This window comes from Ovis aries, chromosome 26 (assembly GCF_016772045.2).
Source record: "Ovis aries strain OAR_USU_Benz2616 breed Rambouillet chromosome 26, ARS-UI_Ramb_v3.0, whole genome shotgun sequence".
NCBI lineage: Eukaryota > Metazoa > Chordata > Mammalia > Artiodactyla > Bovidae > Ovis > Ovis aries.
Window position 1 is genome coordinate 27608431 of NC_056079.1, and position 17770 is coordinate 27626200.

At 37.2% G+C, this 17770-nt stretch overlaps 1 protein-coding gene across 10 annotated transcripts in view; it reads left to right on the top strand.

Moving 5' to 3' along the window:
* Window positions 1-17770, top strand: part of NRG1 (neuregulin 1) — a 242658-nt gene that overhangs the window by 72797 nt on the left and 152091 nt on the right. For 6 of the 10 annotated variants that reach the window (XM_027962709.3, XM_027962708.3, XM_027962710.3 and 3 more), the window contains exons 4-5: window positions 1462-1512; window positions 3459-3509. The exons of 3 other annotated variants lie outside the window; for them this stretch is intronic. In XM_027962709.3, the coding sequence (XP_027818510.1) occupies window positions 1462-1512; window positions 3459-3509 (102 nt within the window). The remainder of the gene's footprint in view (window positions 1-1461; window positions 1513-3458; window positions 3510-17770) is intronic. One more of the 10 variants, XM_060407181.1, reaches the window with a different exon arrangement.

The window sequence follows — 17770 nt, forward strand, 5'->3', positions numbered from 1 at the left end:
CTTGATAATCTTACACCTTGAGTGGTTTGTCTTCCTAATGCCTCATTAAGAGAGGACTGTCTGTATTAATTTGCAAGAGAGAAAAGATAATTGGTTTTACTAAAGATGTATTTCTGATGTTTATATATATTCATTTAACTTGATGCTTATTCTTAAACATACCTACTGAATCTCAGAAGCTATGTTTTTTTCCAATTCCACAAACCATTTACCCTTAGAGACTTTGAACTTGAAGAAATAGTGCCACTTAAATTAATTCATCTTACCTACTAGTCTAGTTCTAACAGGGAAACCCTAAGTGGTCATATCTGTATTTAAAGATGATTATATTGGTCATGAACTTTTCCAACTACATGATTAACAGGCTATTAATTCCAACATAAAATGATAATATATGACATACTTAGGATTTTAGTACAGAAGAGCCTGGCGTGCTACATTCTGTGGGGTCACCAGAGAGTCAGACACTACTTAACTACTAAACAACATAGGATTTTAGTAGAATCTAGTAACTTAAAGAAATATATATATATATATATATATATGTCACTCATTCAACTTTTCTTTTTGTCCTGGTTAGTAATAGTGAATAACAGAATATGATTAAGTCATCTGACAATAATAATACACACCGTGATGGTTGAATAATATCCATTGTTGCATCTCTACATCTTGCCAGGCTTCATAAACCTTTGCCTTACTGAAAACATTAGATTCTAACAAACTGAAGCTCTTTTCAAAAGGACTGAATGAACAGAGTTAGGCAACATAATCATCCTTCAGGCAATCATAAAAGGCAGTAAGAAAGCAGATCACAGTTTGAACAATACTGTCACAATTCGCATGATGATGGTGTGTCCAGAAGTGTGCAGGTCAATTCTGCATTTCCTTGAGTTGGAAGCTGCCTACTTGCTCTGTACCCTGCCCTGGGTAGCTGAAATGATAAGACACTTGTATGATTACCATTGGCAATTTTATGTAGCATTTGATGCCAGAACCTGATGTTTTTCATCAATCCCAACTAGAAACATTACTTGCTTTTGATTTGGGCAGAAGTGGAATTCTCCAGAGCCCTCTAATTTAAAAATATTGACCACAACTTTGATCCCTCGGCTTTGATTTTTCCTGGTTTGGCCATTTTGATCTTCCTTTCTGAAGAGGAGCCCACTGTCTCTTTGCTGTATAGTCTTCTCCACTGAGCCAGTGGGGGCAGGGACTTCTTGCTAATTATTCTGTCACAGCCCATCTCCTGCTCTTTGCCCAAGAAAGAAAAACGACTTATTTGGATAGTCTTCTTTTCGCGTTTCTCACTCTCTGTGTGGGTAAAGCCAGGGCTTTCATCACCTCCTTGCAATACTTCCTTCTTTAAACACATTTTTTGGTTTGAAGGCAGGCTGTGGAGCTGACTCCCAGCCTCCTGACTGTACATCGTAATGTCCTATCAACTTTTCTTTTTTGCAGAGATCACCACTGACATGCCAGCCTCAACTGAGACAGCGTATGTGTCTTCAGGTAAGGAAAATAAGCTTGTCGAGTTTTACTAACCAGAACGACAGGCATCACAGCTGGCTCTTCCTTCTACTAATCAGAACCCCTTCTGCATCCACATTTCAGCCGCTCCTGTTTTCTGCGCCAACATTTTTTCTCCAGTTCATTCTGCCTTTTTTGGATTTTCCTTAAAGGAGTACAGTTCTTGCTGTGTGTCTGAACTTGGACCTGAGAGGCATGCATGAGAAAAAGAAAACTAGATGCAACTTAAGGAGTACTACACCAGGAAAGGAGATATTTGGGCTGTAACTTCAGCTTTTATATCTTTCTAGGTGTTTCTTTTAGTGGGCTCTGCCCTCCTTCATCCATCACAGTTCATTCCTGAATAATGTATCACTGTCTGACCTCTGACCTTTGGGCTCTTAATGCTCAGTTGTGGGTCACTAAACTTGGGCAGAAGCACTGTTATAGGCCTGACTTTTTTAAAATGCTACTGCTTTTTTCTTTTTGGTTTGTTTGGTTTTGTTTCTCACTTGCTATAATATTTGCTGATAGCAGTTGTGATCTGAGCATATATTAGCTACTTAAAGCCCAACTCTACTAACCCATGTATAACCCTAATGCATTGAGTTTTCCACTAGCCGTGAATGTCATTCATCTGTTGTGAATTTATGTTTTTACTTTTTCTTATCCTTTGTGATTCTGTAGTTAACAAAACCTTTAGAATATTTACAAATAAATATTTAATCTCAGAGGCCATGTGATTTAACAGCCATTTCCTATCTTACCTTCCCCAGTTTAGCCTCTTCTCTTCAAAGCCATTGTTCAAAATCATAAAAGCTAACTTTCTATATGTCTTAGCCACTTTGACCATATTTAGGGCAAATGCTTGTGTGGTAAGGTGATATGATCCTGGAGAATAAGAAGATCTCACTTTTCTGAGTAGCAGAAAAAGAATGAGAGAGAGAAGGAATATGGAGAGATGGAGATAAGAAAAAATTTGTAGAGTTTCTGAATTTCCTCACCTTTCACTCTGGCATTTCTTTAATGTACGGACTTCATTTTCCAATCCCAATTGGTGCTGTTACAAATCTGAGCTTTTAGATTTATGGGCTGCTTGCCTTGGGAATTTGAAATGACTGTAACTATTATTTTCAGATATGTGACTTGAATCTTTATAGCTTAATGGCTGCTGAATTTCAATCCTTCTTTGATACTGAGTTGTTCTTAGTTCTTACTCATAAAAACCTTTAGGTCTCATGATTTTTTTTTTGTTTATTTGTTTTGCATGAGGTATGTTTTAAGCTCTGCTTTACCTAAATACTGGTTTTCCTTCCTTTAGCCTTACCATCTAAGAGAATCAAGCTGCAACCCCAATGATTGTATTATGTATTTATTTAGTATGTTTTGTTCTATCCTAATGCAGTCACTTTAGAGGACCTTGCATGGACTGTATTCAGCATCGTGTTTGGCCAGAATGTTTATGCAGAGCAATTTGCCTGAAAATATTTTCATCCTTCTTTTTTTTCCTCTAAGCATGAAAGTTGCCTTTCATTCTCTCTGAATGTGGAGAGTGTTCTCTTTGGTTTCATGTTTCTTAAAATCAAGACCAACCTAAGAAAAGGAATTGTCTGTCTTACCTGGAGTGTGGATCTGTTCAGAGAAGTGGTTCTAGGAAATTTGAAGAGCAGCTGGTGTGTGGAGGGGTATCTTTGCAGATGGACCAGCCCCTTTTGCAACTTTCAGAAGTCTTTGTGTCCAGACTGTAGAAACATTCCTCTGTGGAATATTCAAATATTCTTTGAATATTGCATATACCTTCCTTTGACTTTGAGATGCTTTCAGCTTTTCTGTTGCACCATTTTCTAGACCTCTTGTTCTAGATGATACCCAAGGCTGGCAAAATTTCTAATTTAAGAATCCAAGTGGCATGACTCAATAAAGCTTCATTCCACTTTTATTTTTTATAGAGTCTCCCATTAGAATATCAGTATCAACAGAAGGAACAAATACTTCTTCATGTAAGTATATTTAAATATTCTGTTCACCAGTGTTTAACCCAAGACACTATCTGCTTCTGAAGAACATGTTCGTATCTCTCCTCTACCCTTATTGGGGAATGGGGTGTCAAGTTTGGGAACAGAATGGTGTTTGCTGTTTGGAATAGAAATGAACTCCTGCTCTGCTTGAGATTGACCAGATATCCCCTCCCCCTGAGATACATACATACAGTTTTAAGGTAATGTAATGTCTTTGAATGTTGGAATATAACTGCACCCATTCTGAGGCCTAGTTCTGGGTGAGCAACAGAGAACATTGTCGGTTGTTCTGTGTTTCTTTACTTTTGTTTTTTAGTGTTTTGTGATGCCTTCAGCAACTGCCTAAGGCGTGATACACAGCTGTTTGGGACCTTTATTCCAAAGCTCCTCAGTTCTCATATAAAGTCTGTTGTGATGGATTATGGAAACTATATATAGATGCCCTTGATTCAAATTTGATAGCAAGTGACTAATTATGAAAAAGTTTGAAAGCAAGTCCCTAGGCAAGATCTCAGATTAGTTTTCAAATGTTTAATGTGAAATGTGCTTTGTGCTTGTGGAGGTCTACAACTGTTAGATTGATTGGTGCTTTGCGCTGTGTCAGGGGAACTTAAGAAGTTAGCAAGAACTAGTAAAAATAGTTTTGATACTTATAAATTGTGAATAGCCTAGAATTAAATTTTGATATGCAACAGGGGAGTTTATCAGGGCTTGAAAATAAAACTGACAACTACAGTCTTTCTATCCCTGATTGTAGCTCTTTATTTAAAGCTCTTTCTCAGTTTGATAAGTTCTTCATTACATAGATATTCCTAAGTATTCTATTCCAGCCCAGAGAGTGTGTTTAATGAACAATTTCCTTTCTCTATCAGCCTGGTATAAAATACTTAAAAAGGAGGTATTTATTTGAGGCAATTTCCATAGTTTTGCCAATCGGTCTAAATATCAAATTTGATTTTAAAATCCATGTGGGTTGGTGATACCCAGACTGTCACAATAAGATGTAAATGTATTTTTATTACATGAAGTATGATGTTTTGACTATATGTTGACTAGATAAAGCATCATTTAACTGGATTGATGGCAATAATCTAGTAAGATCAAACAGGAAAGGAAATGCTCAGATTAGATTGACTTCCCCTAAGGATAAGCATTACATTCTCCAAAATGATAATCCTTTCTGGGGAGTTTGGGATATTTGTTATTTAACTCTCATTACAAAAAGATTGGAATAATTATGTAGATTTTAGCTAGCTAGTGTTGAGGAATCATATTGAGCCTTATTTTCTATTTTTGAGTGTTTATTAAGCAAAAGCAAACACTAGGATTTTCTCTCTGCCATTTTATCTGGGAATCATTTTCCTCCCTGCATGATTCATTGAAAAAAGTTACTGAAACTCTTGTAATTGGAACCCTTCATGCTATCATTAATGGGATGGATGTGATTCGTAAGTATATCTGAGTAGTTTGGGAATGGAAGAAATACTTAGGGAACTGAAATGAATCTCTCAGTTTGTGTTTCTGTTCACTGCAACACTGTGGAGAGAGAAGTCATTTTGAAATTTGACTCTGATCTTTAACTCTCAGCGAATTAGTTCCTGATACTTAGTCAGGGTTTAAAAGTAAGAAAGAAGGCTTTGTGGACCATTGCGTTAAAACATTTCAGTGGGCCATTTCCGTATGTCACTCCCCACTCCTGGTGGGGTCTCAGTAAGTACTGCTGAGTTGATTAATGAATATATTTTGGGGGGGCATATTGCATCCATTTAATGAATACATTTTTTAATCTCATGAAATTATGTTCTGTAATTTGGAAACATAAGCCAATAGTGGCAGAGTCCTAGGTCCATGCTGGGTGAGAACAATCAGAGCAGCATGTAATACTCAGCTCCTCCAAAGGCCATATCCAGTGGAATTCTGCATTGGGGCAGGGCTCTGATGCAAGCATATCTCAGCTTAGTAAAGGCTGGAGCTGAAACTTGAAGAACCAGCAATTGTAATACCCTGGACTTAAAAATTCAAAATATATAAAAGTGTCAAAGGCCCAGGAAAAGTTCCCACAGGTCAGAAATAATCAGCCCTGAATAGGTTTCCTTTCACGTTGTTTCAGCTAGAAAGGAGACATGTAAAACCCTTGTATGTGACTGGAGATTTTAAGAGATTTATGTTTCATCTGCAAACACTTAATCATTTTTGCCCTCTATTTATTTTTCCTAGCATTTCATAAATATTGGTAAAATAGCAGAGATATGATATTAATCTTTCCCTTTGTAAGGCTCATTTTAACTACTTCCTCTGTGAGTTTGGGAATTTGCATTATACATTCACTCTTTCTAGAGTTGTTCATTTATTATTCTTTTAAAGTGCCTTCTAATAATCTTTTGGTAAAAATTAGCATTGTTTCCCTTCATTTTATGTTATTCTTTTGTAAAGGAGGCATCTGTGACTTGAAACATATGAATACTTTGCTAAATGAGTGTCCTGTTACGCATAAGTGACAGGTTGTAGAAAAGAAGAGCTTCAAATTTGCAAAAGTCAGTAGGACTATCTTGTTCCTCCTTTACACAGCATCAGCAAAAAAGTAAATGGATTGGTTAGGACAAACCTTAACGATTTCTCTCTGAATTGCCAGCTGCTGGTGACCCCATTTTGCAGACGATTTTGTCAAATACTATAAAAAATATAATTGTTATACCAACCACTTTACTGAATTAAGTCCCATCCATTCCAATTTAATATAAAAATGAGGGAAACAAAAATAGAAAGTCTAATGAATAATAACAAGAAAGAAAATAAAGAAAACTTTCTGGAAAACAGTCTTAAATAGTAATATATGTTTCAAGTTATAGTAATAGTAATAGCAAACCTTTATTGAAGGCTCACTGCATGCCAGGCACCGTACAAGGTGATTTACATGGTCCATGGTTCTCATAAAACCTTCTTCCATTTCTCAGCTGATGAAACTCATGTATTTTGTCTAAAGTTTCTCAAGCAAGATTCAAACCCTAGCCTGTTGTAACACATGACATTTTGTTGCCTTAAAAAAAAAAAAAAGAAGACTTTAATATTGAAAGGAATGAGATTCTGTGAATGGGTGGGAAAGTTGTCACTAATACAAAGTGGATTGAGAGTATGTGTAGTAGATTAAAGTAAATGCATTGCCTTGAACCAGCTGAGCCCATGTAATCTTTATGTTACCCATCAAAGGGTGGTGAAGGGAAATGAAAAGAACACAGACATTGGATGGACTCATGTCCTTAAGTCTAAATACCAGTGCTGTTAATAATTGTGTATTCTTAGGCAAGTGATTCAATGTCCTTAAGTCTCAGTTACTGTGTCTGTATAATCATGTTTATCTTAAACTATACTGAGAAGCCTAATATGAACAAATGAATGTGAATCATTTAGCACTTAGGTGGTCTCCCCTGTAGACAGAAGAGACCCAGTACCTGCACAATGCACATGTCTCTGAAGAAAATAGAAATGAAGGGAGTCCTTCCATTTTATTTGAAAAACATAAGTAATTATCCTTATTGTTGGAAGAGGAAGGGATTAATGATTTTTCAGTCTAAGTGATGATGCTGGAAGTTATATGCCAAGAAATCACTGTCTTTTTCCAAAATAATATATATTCTCAGCCAAGACTGCACTGGAAAGGAACTTATCCAGGAAGTCCTCTTTAAAATCTCTGAATGAAATGAACAACTCAGTCTTTAATTTGGCACCTAAAAGAGCTAGCTGAAGGAAGAATGCCTTTTGTCTGCAGAATCATTTCTGTTATAATGAGATTTATAGCATGTTCCCTGGGAGATAGCTTGGTGCTCTGGATTGAATAGACCGGACCAGGTCTACTGGTCCATGCGTGAGCTTCAGAGCTACGGTTCTTACTTCCCCCTTCATCTATAACTGACTGACCTACTCTAAATGTAGACAGAACTGCCCAGACCTTTGCTAAATGCTTCTCAGCTGGAAAAAAAGTGTCATTCCAACTTCAGATCTTCTTTGGTACCAAATATGAGCTCTATCCTGTGATGATTGAAGAGCTACTTCTGACTGAATGCAAACTGTATTTCCAGATTTCTATAAACTTGGTCTTTTCAAGGGTGTGGTAACTCTGTGTCTTGTGGAGAATGACGAACAAATTGCCATGCTCTTTGGCAATAAAAGAAAAACTTTCAATGGAGATTGCCCAACTGGTATTACCCCCACTTTCCTGCTTGCCTGGAGAGTGAGTTACAGATTTTTAGGGCAACAGAGGGACTCGGAAGAGAGTCGGGGCTTGTATGTCACAGTATTCATATTCGTACCTTCATGCTCACTTCTTTCATTTCTATGTGAACATGTCTTACATTTTCCCCTACAGCTTTCCTTTGTACTCCCTGCAACTGTCATATCGTTCCGCAGTCTGCCTTTCTAAAGGCATTCAGTGTCCCTCATTGCATTCCACTACTTGATCAAACGTTTCATCAAGCTTATAACTAAATTGTCCTTAACCTTTTGTATTCCGTTGAAATTAATCTGTTACAAAATTATTCTTTTGACCCATACAAATATATGTGCACTGTGTATATATAAATAACTGATCCTTGTATCATACTGTAAATTTTATAAGGCGTATTTTCATATATCGAGTCATTTATTCACACAATAATTCAATAATTCTACGACCTAGATTTCATCCCATTTGTCAGATAAGGAACTTGAGACTCAGAAATTTCTGACATAAGTGGTAAAACAGAAATTTAAACCTGAATCATCTGATTTAAATCATGTTGTTTTTTTTTTTTTAATTACAAAGTCTTACAGGATCCATGCAACTACCTTGAACTTCTTTTTTTTTATAGTTAAAAGTTTTAAATTTTTATTGAGGTATTTTCAGTTGTACAGCAAAGTGAATCTGTTACACATATACATATATGCACTCTTTTTTTAGATTCTTCTACCATACAGGTTATTACAGAGTATTGTGAAGTATCAAGTGCCATACAGTAGATCCTTATTAGTTACTTATTTTATATATAGTGGTGTGTATGTCATTCCCAGCCTTCCAGTTTATCCCTCCTCACTCCTTACCCCTTGAGAACCATAAGTTTATTTTCTATATCTGTAACTCCATTTCAGTTTTGTAGATGAGTTCTCTTATACCCTTTTTTAGATTCCACATGTAAGCATACCATATGATATTTGTCTTTCTGTCTGACTAACTTCACTCAGTATGACAGTCTCTAAGTCTATCCATGTAGCTTGAACTTCTTAAAAAAAAAAAAAAGAAAAAAAGAGAGCTTCTTTTAAAAAAGCATCAAAATGGAGTCTAGGCATATAATCACACTTATACCAGTTATCTCAGAGTCAACTTCTTGGTGAAATAATATACTGTCTACAATCTCCTACATAATGAAATGGACAGGAAAGCCCTGAGTTACTAGCAATGTAATTCAAAGTTTTAATACTATAAAAGGAGGCAGAGACAGCCTAGAATCATTCCAATGACTTGCTCTTTGACTTTGTTAGTTTGAGAATTTATCTGTTTCAAAACATTGCTATTTACAGAGGTGGGAATAAGAGCCATTGTGCTGATAGGAGTCGGACTTTTAGCAAACAGGGAGATCTTCCCCAGTGGTCACTGATGCTGGGGGTAGATGTGTGACCTTATTCTAGGATGATTACTGTTTAACCTCGTGCATGTGATGTGAAAGTCCCTCAGTCGTGTCTGGCTCTTTGCGACCCCATGGACTATACAGTCCATGGAATTCTCCAGGCCAGAATACTGGAGTGGGCAGCCTTTCCCTTCTCCAGGGGATCTTCCCGACCCAGGAGTCAAACTGGGGTCTCCTGCATTGCACGCAGATTCTTTTCCAACTGAGCTATCAGGGAAGCCTTGCATAATGTCATAAATCCTAGATATAATTTGCATGATAGCTATATTTGTTAGTATAAAATTATCAGCCCCAAAGCAATTATTTTCCTGTATTTCATTCTTCGGGGGGCTTTTGATTAGAATATTCCCTTGAACATTAGAAAATATCCTCCATCTTTTTGTATATCAGCTGGGAAAGGGAAGGACATCTCTATTTTTCTTGTTTTTAGAGAAGAACTAAAACTATAATTAAGTGTTTTTAATCATTAGGAATAGAGCAATGAGGTGGATTATATATAAAAATTAAAAGAAAATTAAGTGGTGACATGAAGACAAGAGAATGGAGTCAGAGAGGCACAAAGAAAGCATCAAGGGAAACAGAGCTAGCAGGATTTTGATGTTTGCTTATCAAAGTAAATGACTGACTTGGTGGATTTCTTCAGTCTTCACTTTTTTTTCAAGTTATTTAGGGATCTTTTAAAAATGGGAAGAGAGGCCTATCTATTATTAAAAGACCTGCATGCTATAGGAAGCTGCACCCCCCACCCCTCAAAAAGGAGGAATAGGAACAACGTCATAAAGCAGTAAGAAATATGGATGGTGATTCAATGAGAAGTTTCTCAACTGCAGGTGATAGAAATTCAACCACAAAGAGCTTAAGTATAAATGGAGTGTACTGGCTCATAAAACTGGCCCAATTTGATCCAGAGGCTCGTATGATATGATATGATGGGTTCTCAGTCTTTATGCTTCACTTCTCTGCAAATGTTGACTTTGTTCTTAGTGGGTTTTCTCTGTCTGATATGGGTATAGCTGCTCATATCTTGAAGCCTCTTTCCTCTTGGTTCATAATCTAAGAAGAGAAAATCCACTTCTTAAGCGAATACCAGATTTTAAGGAAGAATCTGATTGGTTCTGCTTGCATCATAGACTTACCCCTAAAATAATGACTGTATCCCAAGGAGATTAATGACTCCAGTTGGGTGGGGGCTGGGTCAGATATCCACCGCTGTGTGTGTGTTTGGGTTAGTGGGACAGGTGGGCTCAGTCCCTTGGGAACTAACTCCGTGCTGTGGGTTCACTATAGAGAGGAGGGTTCTGTACCTACACAAGGAGAAAGTGGACCAGCCAGGCAAAACCAACATGGTCCTCTAGAGCTGATGAGCAGACAAATTTAGAAGAGTCCGAAAACAGGGCTCACAGAGAATTTTAAAGGAAAGTTAATAGAATACATGTTATTGAAAATTATTTAATTGGGCAGACAAAATTACCATTATAAAGAAAATAATGAGCTAAAAAATTGAAGACAACTGAAATATCATTTTTAAAGGACTCTTTATTAGTACCTAAGAGCTGACTATCATCATTCTTAGGAATGCCCTCTTTTAATTTCCAAACGTTTTTAGCCTCTTCTGAAGAAAGCAGAAGAGAGTAGAAAAATGGGTTACAGTTTTCAAATCTGAATGCATGGGAAGCATTTTCAAGTTGGTAAAATGTTTAGACTTTAGAGTTAAAAGCCAGAAAGTACTTCAGGTTTTTTTTAAAAAACCTATGATTAAGTAGATTTTGAGAAATTACTAGTTTCTTTCACTAGAGTAGTTGCATGTTGATTAGGGTTTTCTTTTTTTTTATTCTAGTAAGAAAAGGAAAAGAAGCATGCTTAGTCCATTCCATCTAAGATTGCATAGAACAGTCAGCAGGTCTTTTAAAAAATGTGAACTCACACTGATTGAGGCTTTATCAACCTCATAGATGTTAGCACTAAATCCCAGGGGGGAATAATGCCTCTAGTAGTTCATCTGTGAGCATCTCCCACTGTTCTCTGCCTTATTCTTATTATAATGCCTCTAGCATAACCATTGCTTGGGTACTCACTTCATTTCTTTAATAGAGAGGCTGTGTATACATAGGTCAACTAATCATCAAAGAAATGCTGGAATGGCGCTTTCCATTTTATCTCTGTCAGAGGTCAACAAAATCTTAAAACCAATAACATGGGCCAGTGTGGGTTGTAGCCTAAAGCTGTGCCCATCTTCCTTCAAGTCCATAACTGTCTCTTTTTAGGAGATTGGGTATTTAGATTGGGTGAGCTCATCAAATATGAGCTGTTGTTGTGGTGTTTGCTTGGGTATTCCAGAGCCTCTTCTTCAAGCTTTGTAAAACATGACATGCAGAGAGAGAGAAAGAGGAAGGACAGACTGGCTTTGTTAAATAACGCCAGTTCCAGATAAAAGGAACTTGCATCTGTAATGATTAAACTGTTCCATCAGTTTTTCTTTTAAGTTTTAAGTATAGAACAGACTTTTGGACTCTGTGGGAGAGGGAGAGGGTGGGATGATTTGGGAGAATGGCATTGAAACATGTATAATATCACGTAAGAAACGAATCGCCAGTCTAGGTTCGATGCAGGATATAGGATGCTTGGGGCTGGTGCACTGGGATGACCCAGAGAGATGGTATGCGGAGGGAGGTGGGAGGGGGGTTCAGGATTGGGAACTCATGTACACCTGTGGTGGATTCATGTTGATGTATGGCAAAACCAATACAGTATTGTAAAGTAAAATAAAGTAAATAAATAAATAAATAAAAGAAGTTTGGGAGCTATTAATATTTCTATTTTAATAGTAATAATAATGATATATAGATAGGGATAAGCTAAGTGTCTACTAAGGTCAAACAGCAAGTAAGTGGTAAATTTACAATGCAAATTTGATGGGCCTGTTTCTGCTATTTGATTCTCAGACCACTGAGGGCTGACCTCCCTTTAATTAAAATAAACAAATAGTCAATAACCCAGTTCCTACTCTGTTCCAGCACAGTGCTAGGAAATGTGATGTGTATTTCTTGGTGGAGGAGGTGGTTGGGAGAGGTGAGTACAGAGTAGTCCTGGGGCTGAAGGAGTTTGCAGTAAAGTAGAAGAGGTTATTTGTGGTTAATTGTGTTCTTTGGACGTGACAATACATAGTATAACAAACTAGGACATGGGGCACAGACTTTTAAATCGAGTTATTTTTTAAATAATATTACTTCAGATAGAATATGTTTATTCATTCGGTGGTATGTGTTTTAAAATGAAGTATCTTTTGGGTAGTGATTTGCCTTAAATCAAATTATTTTTTAAATAATATTGCTTCAGATAGAATATATTTATTCATTCTGCGGTAAGTATTGTTTAAAATGAAGTATTGTTTGGGTAGTGATTTGTTTTACTGTTGTCTTCTTTTTTTTTTTTTTTTTAAGTAGTCAATTGTTGTTTCTGCCTCATATTTAAAGTTTGGTCATTTTACCAAGAAATCAGAATTCTGGCATTTATCTCATTTAAAAAACATGATGAGAATCTATCATTTGCCATTAAAAGTAGGAGTCTAAGATTAAGCAGCATCAGAAATTATGTCATACTATGTAGGATTCTGAAAGAAGTTTGGAGAGTTTCTAAAGAACTTGGAAATTTAACTGGGTATTTTAGAGGAGTTTAACTGCAGTGAGATCACTCTTTGATTATCAGAAACTTTTCCATGATACACGGATGAACTTACAAAGATACGTTATATGTCTAAGGAGATATTTTTTATTAGGTGGCCTAGAAATGTATATAGCTTGCAGCTTCTTGAATTTTATTTTCATTCGGTAAAGTTTGTTTTTTTATTTTTATTTCCTAAAGGCCATTTAATTGGTCCAAAGGTAGCAGAAATGGCAAACTTGAAAATGTATCTTAGTTATAATGGAGTGATACTCTAGTAAGTTAAAATAGTAAATTAATTAGAATTCAGTTCAGTTCAGTTCAGTCACTTAGTCGTGTCTGACTCTTTGCAACCCCATGAATCGCAGCACGCCAGGCCTCCCTGTCCATCACCAACTCCCGGAGTTCACTCAGACTCATGTCTGTCAAGTCAGTTATGCCATCCAGCCATCCTTGGTCGTCCCCTTCTCCTCCTGCCCCCAATCCCTCCCAGCATCAGAGTCTTTTCCAATGAGTCAACTCTTCACATGAGGTAGCCAAAGTACTGGAGTTTCAGCTTTAGCATCATTCCTTCCAAAGAACACCCAGGACTGATCTCCTTTAGAATGGACTTTCTGGATCTCCTTGCAGTCCAACGGACTGTCAAGAGTCTTCTCCAAAACCACAGTTCAAAAGCATCAGTTCTTCGGCGCTCAGCTTTCTTCACAGTCCATACATGACCACTGGAAAAACCATAGCCTTGACTAGATGGACCTTTGTTGGCAAAGTAATGTCTCTGCTTTTCAATATGCTGTCTAGGTCGGTCATAACTTTCCTTCCAAGGAGTAAGCGTCTTTTAATTTCATGGCTGCAGTCACCATCTACGGTGATTTTGGAGCCCCCCAAAATAAAGGCTGACATTGTTTCCACGGTTTCCCCATGTATTTGCTATGAAGTGATGGGACCAGATGCCATGATCTTCGTTTTCTGAATGTTGAGCTTTAAGCCAACTTTTTCACTTTCCTCTTTCACATATTGAAAAGTAAAATGATCCTTTAAATTGATTCCTCTCTCAATTTTATTAAACTTCATTTCTTAAGCACAGTGATTAATTGACAAGCTTCTCTGTCATTTGATCAAGTTTTTAACTATAAATTCCCCATATAGGAAGGAAGATATATTAACAGAATAATCTACAGGAGATAATATATTAAATTTTTTATATAATCTGTACAATTGTTGTCTTGCATTTTTACTCAGAGATATATTTTGTCAACCTGCAGAAATCTATGTCATTAAAAAATAAGGTAACTTTGAGAATAAGTCATAATTATTTATAATTCTCAGCCTACAGAGCTATAAGAAAGAAGGAAGTTGCTGCAATTATTTTTTTTTAAATGCTGTAAAATCTAGCATATCTTCCTTCTGATAAAATGTGCCTGGAGGAACCCACCTTGTCAGACAGGATATTTTTATGGTAAAATGTGATATGAAGGGAATATAAAGAAGAGTAATTTTACGTATACCTGAGAAAAAAATTAAGTAGCCATGATAGATTTTTTATAAATCATGTACATTTCCCTCTGGTTGACCTAGATGAATTTTTTCCTCTTCTTTCCTTGTAGAAGCTTCTTAATTTCATGTCCCTAATGCTCCAAAGCAGAAATACATCTTTGTTCACTCAAGCTATCTGTAAAAAAATAAACCACACAAAGAGTCCTAGGGTATGTTTTAGAATGAATAGATCATGGGGCAGGAGAATTACCTTGTATGTGCAAATGAGGCTGTGTGAAAGCAAGATAAGCTTTAGGAAGAGAAGAGGTGGCTCAAGGGCACATAAGCGGTTTATTTGAGCCTTTTAAAATGTCTTTACAATGCAGGTAAAGGGAACCGAGATTTAAAATTGTTAAACTTAGTGCAAAAATAGAAATGAAACATCACATCCACTCCATGTGTACACATAGAAACAAGTATTATGGCAAATTTTTCTGCTTTTTTTTGTTTAAGATTCTAGAATGTTGGCTGTGACCTTTTGGGTAAAAAGGGCATCAAGGATAAGTCTAACTGAAGTTTCTGGTAGAGTGAGACTTCATGAAGAATAGGATCAGCTATAGTCTACATAATTTTTGAAAGGTCATTCTCTCCCACCTTTTTAGAAGAGGTGCAGACCTGGGTATATTTTATTAAAGAATGGAAAAAAAAAAAAAGAAGAGGAAGAAAGTAAGAATGAAGAAGAAGAAGAAGGAAAAAAAAAAAAACATTTGAGTGTTTTAAAAACACACAAGCTATCCCCAAACTTTCTTTATGATTTTATTAAAGGCAAATTTCAGACATTTTTAGGCAGTCTCTTTAACAAAAACTGTTTTTAATAAAACAAGTTTTATGTGTCAAAAAAAAAGGATGTTTGAAATTGTAAGAAAAAAAAAGTATTTTTCTAATCGAAGAGTAAAAGTGAACTCTGTATTTTGTTATACCCATATGTTAGATCTATCTTCCAATGCCCAGCCTTACTATCTTGGTGAATTCCTTACTCTTGCTGCAGACAAAAAGCTTGCCACTTGTCACAGGCGTCTACATCACTTCCCAAACTGGAATGGAAGTTCTTGAATGAAGAAGTTTTGGTTTGTGTTTCCATTCCCATAACATACCACTATTCTGATTCCTAGGAAGTCTTTATTAAATGGAAATGATCATTAATAGTGAGATGATTTTTCTAGTTCAGTTCAGTTCAGTCGCTCAGTCATGTCCAACTCTTTGCGACCCCGTGAATCGCAGCACACCAGGCCTCCCTGTCCATCACCAACTCCCGGAGTTCACTCAGACTCACGTCCATCGAGTCCGTGATGCCATCCAGCCATCTCATCTTTGGTCGTCCCCTTCTCCTCCTGCCCACAGTCCCTCCCAGCATTAGGGTCTTTTCCAGTGTGTCAACTCTTCGCATGAGGTGGCCAAAGTACTGGAGTTTCAGCTTTAGCATCATTTCTTCCAAAGAAATCCCAGGGCTGATCTCCTTCAGAATGGACTGGTTGGATCTCCTTGCAGTCCAAGGGACTCTCAAGAGCCTTCTCCAACACCACAGTTCAAAAGCATCAATTCTTTGGCACTCAGCCTTCTTCACAAATCCAACTCTTACATCCATACATGACCACAGGAAAAACCATAGCCTTGACTAGACGGACCTTAGTCGGCAAAGTAATGTCTCTGCTTTTGAATATGCTATCTAGGTTGGTCATAACTTTCCTTCCAAGGAGTAAGCGTCTTTTGATTTCATGGCTGCAGTCACCATCTGCAGTGATTTTGGAGCCCAAAAAATAAAGTCTGACACTGTTTCCACTGTTGCCCCATCTATTTGCCATTGAAGTGATGGGACCAGGTGCCATGATCTTTGTTTTCTGAATGTTGAGCTTTAAGCCAACTTTTTCACTCTCCTCTTTCACTTTCATCAAGAGGCTTTTTAGTTCCTCTTCACTTTCTGCCATAAGGGTGGTGTCATCTGCATATCTGAGGTTATTGATATTTTTCCAGGCAATTTTGATTCCAGCTTGTGTTTCTTCCAGTCCAGCGTTTCTCATGATGTACTCTGCATAGAAGTTAAATAAGCAGGGTGACAATATACAGCCTTAACGTACTCCTTTTCCTATTTGGAACCAGTCTGTTGTTCCATGTACAGTTCTAACTGCTGCTTCCTGACCTGCATACAGATTTCCCAAGAGGCAGGTCAGGTGGTCTGTATTCCCATCTCTTTCATAATTTTCTACAGTTTATTGTGATCCACACAGTCAAAGGCTTTGGCATAGTCAATAAACCAGAAATAGATGTTTTTCTGGGACTGTCTTGCTTTTTCCATGATCCAGCAGATGTTGGCAATTTGATCTGTGGTTCCTCTGCCTTTTCTAAAACCAGCTTGAACATCAGGAAGTTCACGGTTCACATATTGCTGAAGCCTGGCTTGGAGAATTATGAGTATTACTTTACTAGCATGTGAGATGAGTGCAATTGTGCGGTAGTTTGAGCATTCTTTGGCATTGCCTTTCTTTTGGATTGGAATGAAAACTGACCTTTTCCAGTCCTGTGGCCACTGCTGAGTTTTCCAAATTTGCTGGCATATTGAGGGCAGCACTTTCACAGCATCATCTTTAAGGATTTGAAATAGCTCAACTGGAATTTCATCACCTCCACTAGCTTTGTTCGTAGTGATGCTTTCTAAGGCCCACTTGACTTCACATTCCAGGATGTCTGGCTCTAGATGAGTGATCACACCATCATGATTACCCGGGTCATGAAGATCTTTTTTGTACAGTTCTTTTGTATATTCTTGCCACCTCTTCTTAATATCTTCTGCTTCTGTTAGGTCCAGACCATTTCTGTCCTTTATCGAGCCCATCTTTGCATGAAATGTTCCCAGTTTCTAAAAGTTGTGCATAGGTGTAGTTATTGGAAAACCAACTAACCTTTGATCGTGAAAAATACATTTAAATATTTAAATACTTTTAAATATTTAAAAATCAAGGTTGAAAAATTCACATTGACAGATCACATTGACTTAAATCATAGATTGAAGGTTTCTTCCATTTATGATCACTTTTTTAGATGGTGATTTATAAGACTGCTTCACCTTGTGTGTGTGCGTGTTTGTGTGTGTGTGTGTGTGTGTGTGTGTGTGTGTGTGTGTGTGTGTGTGCTTAGTCACGTCCGACTTTTTGTATCCCCATGGACTGTAGCCTGCCAGGATCCTCTGCCCATGGAATTTCCTAGGCAAGAATACTGGAGTGGGATGCCATTTCCTACTCCAGGGAATCTTCCTGACCCAGGGATCGAACCCTTGCCTCTTGCATCTCCTTCATCCAGAGGCAGTTTGTTTACCACTAGAGCCACCTGGGAAGCCCCTGTTTCATTTTAGATGGGATTATTGCAGATTATCTGAAAATCTACCAGTTAACTGGTTGG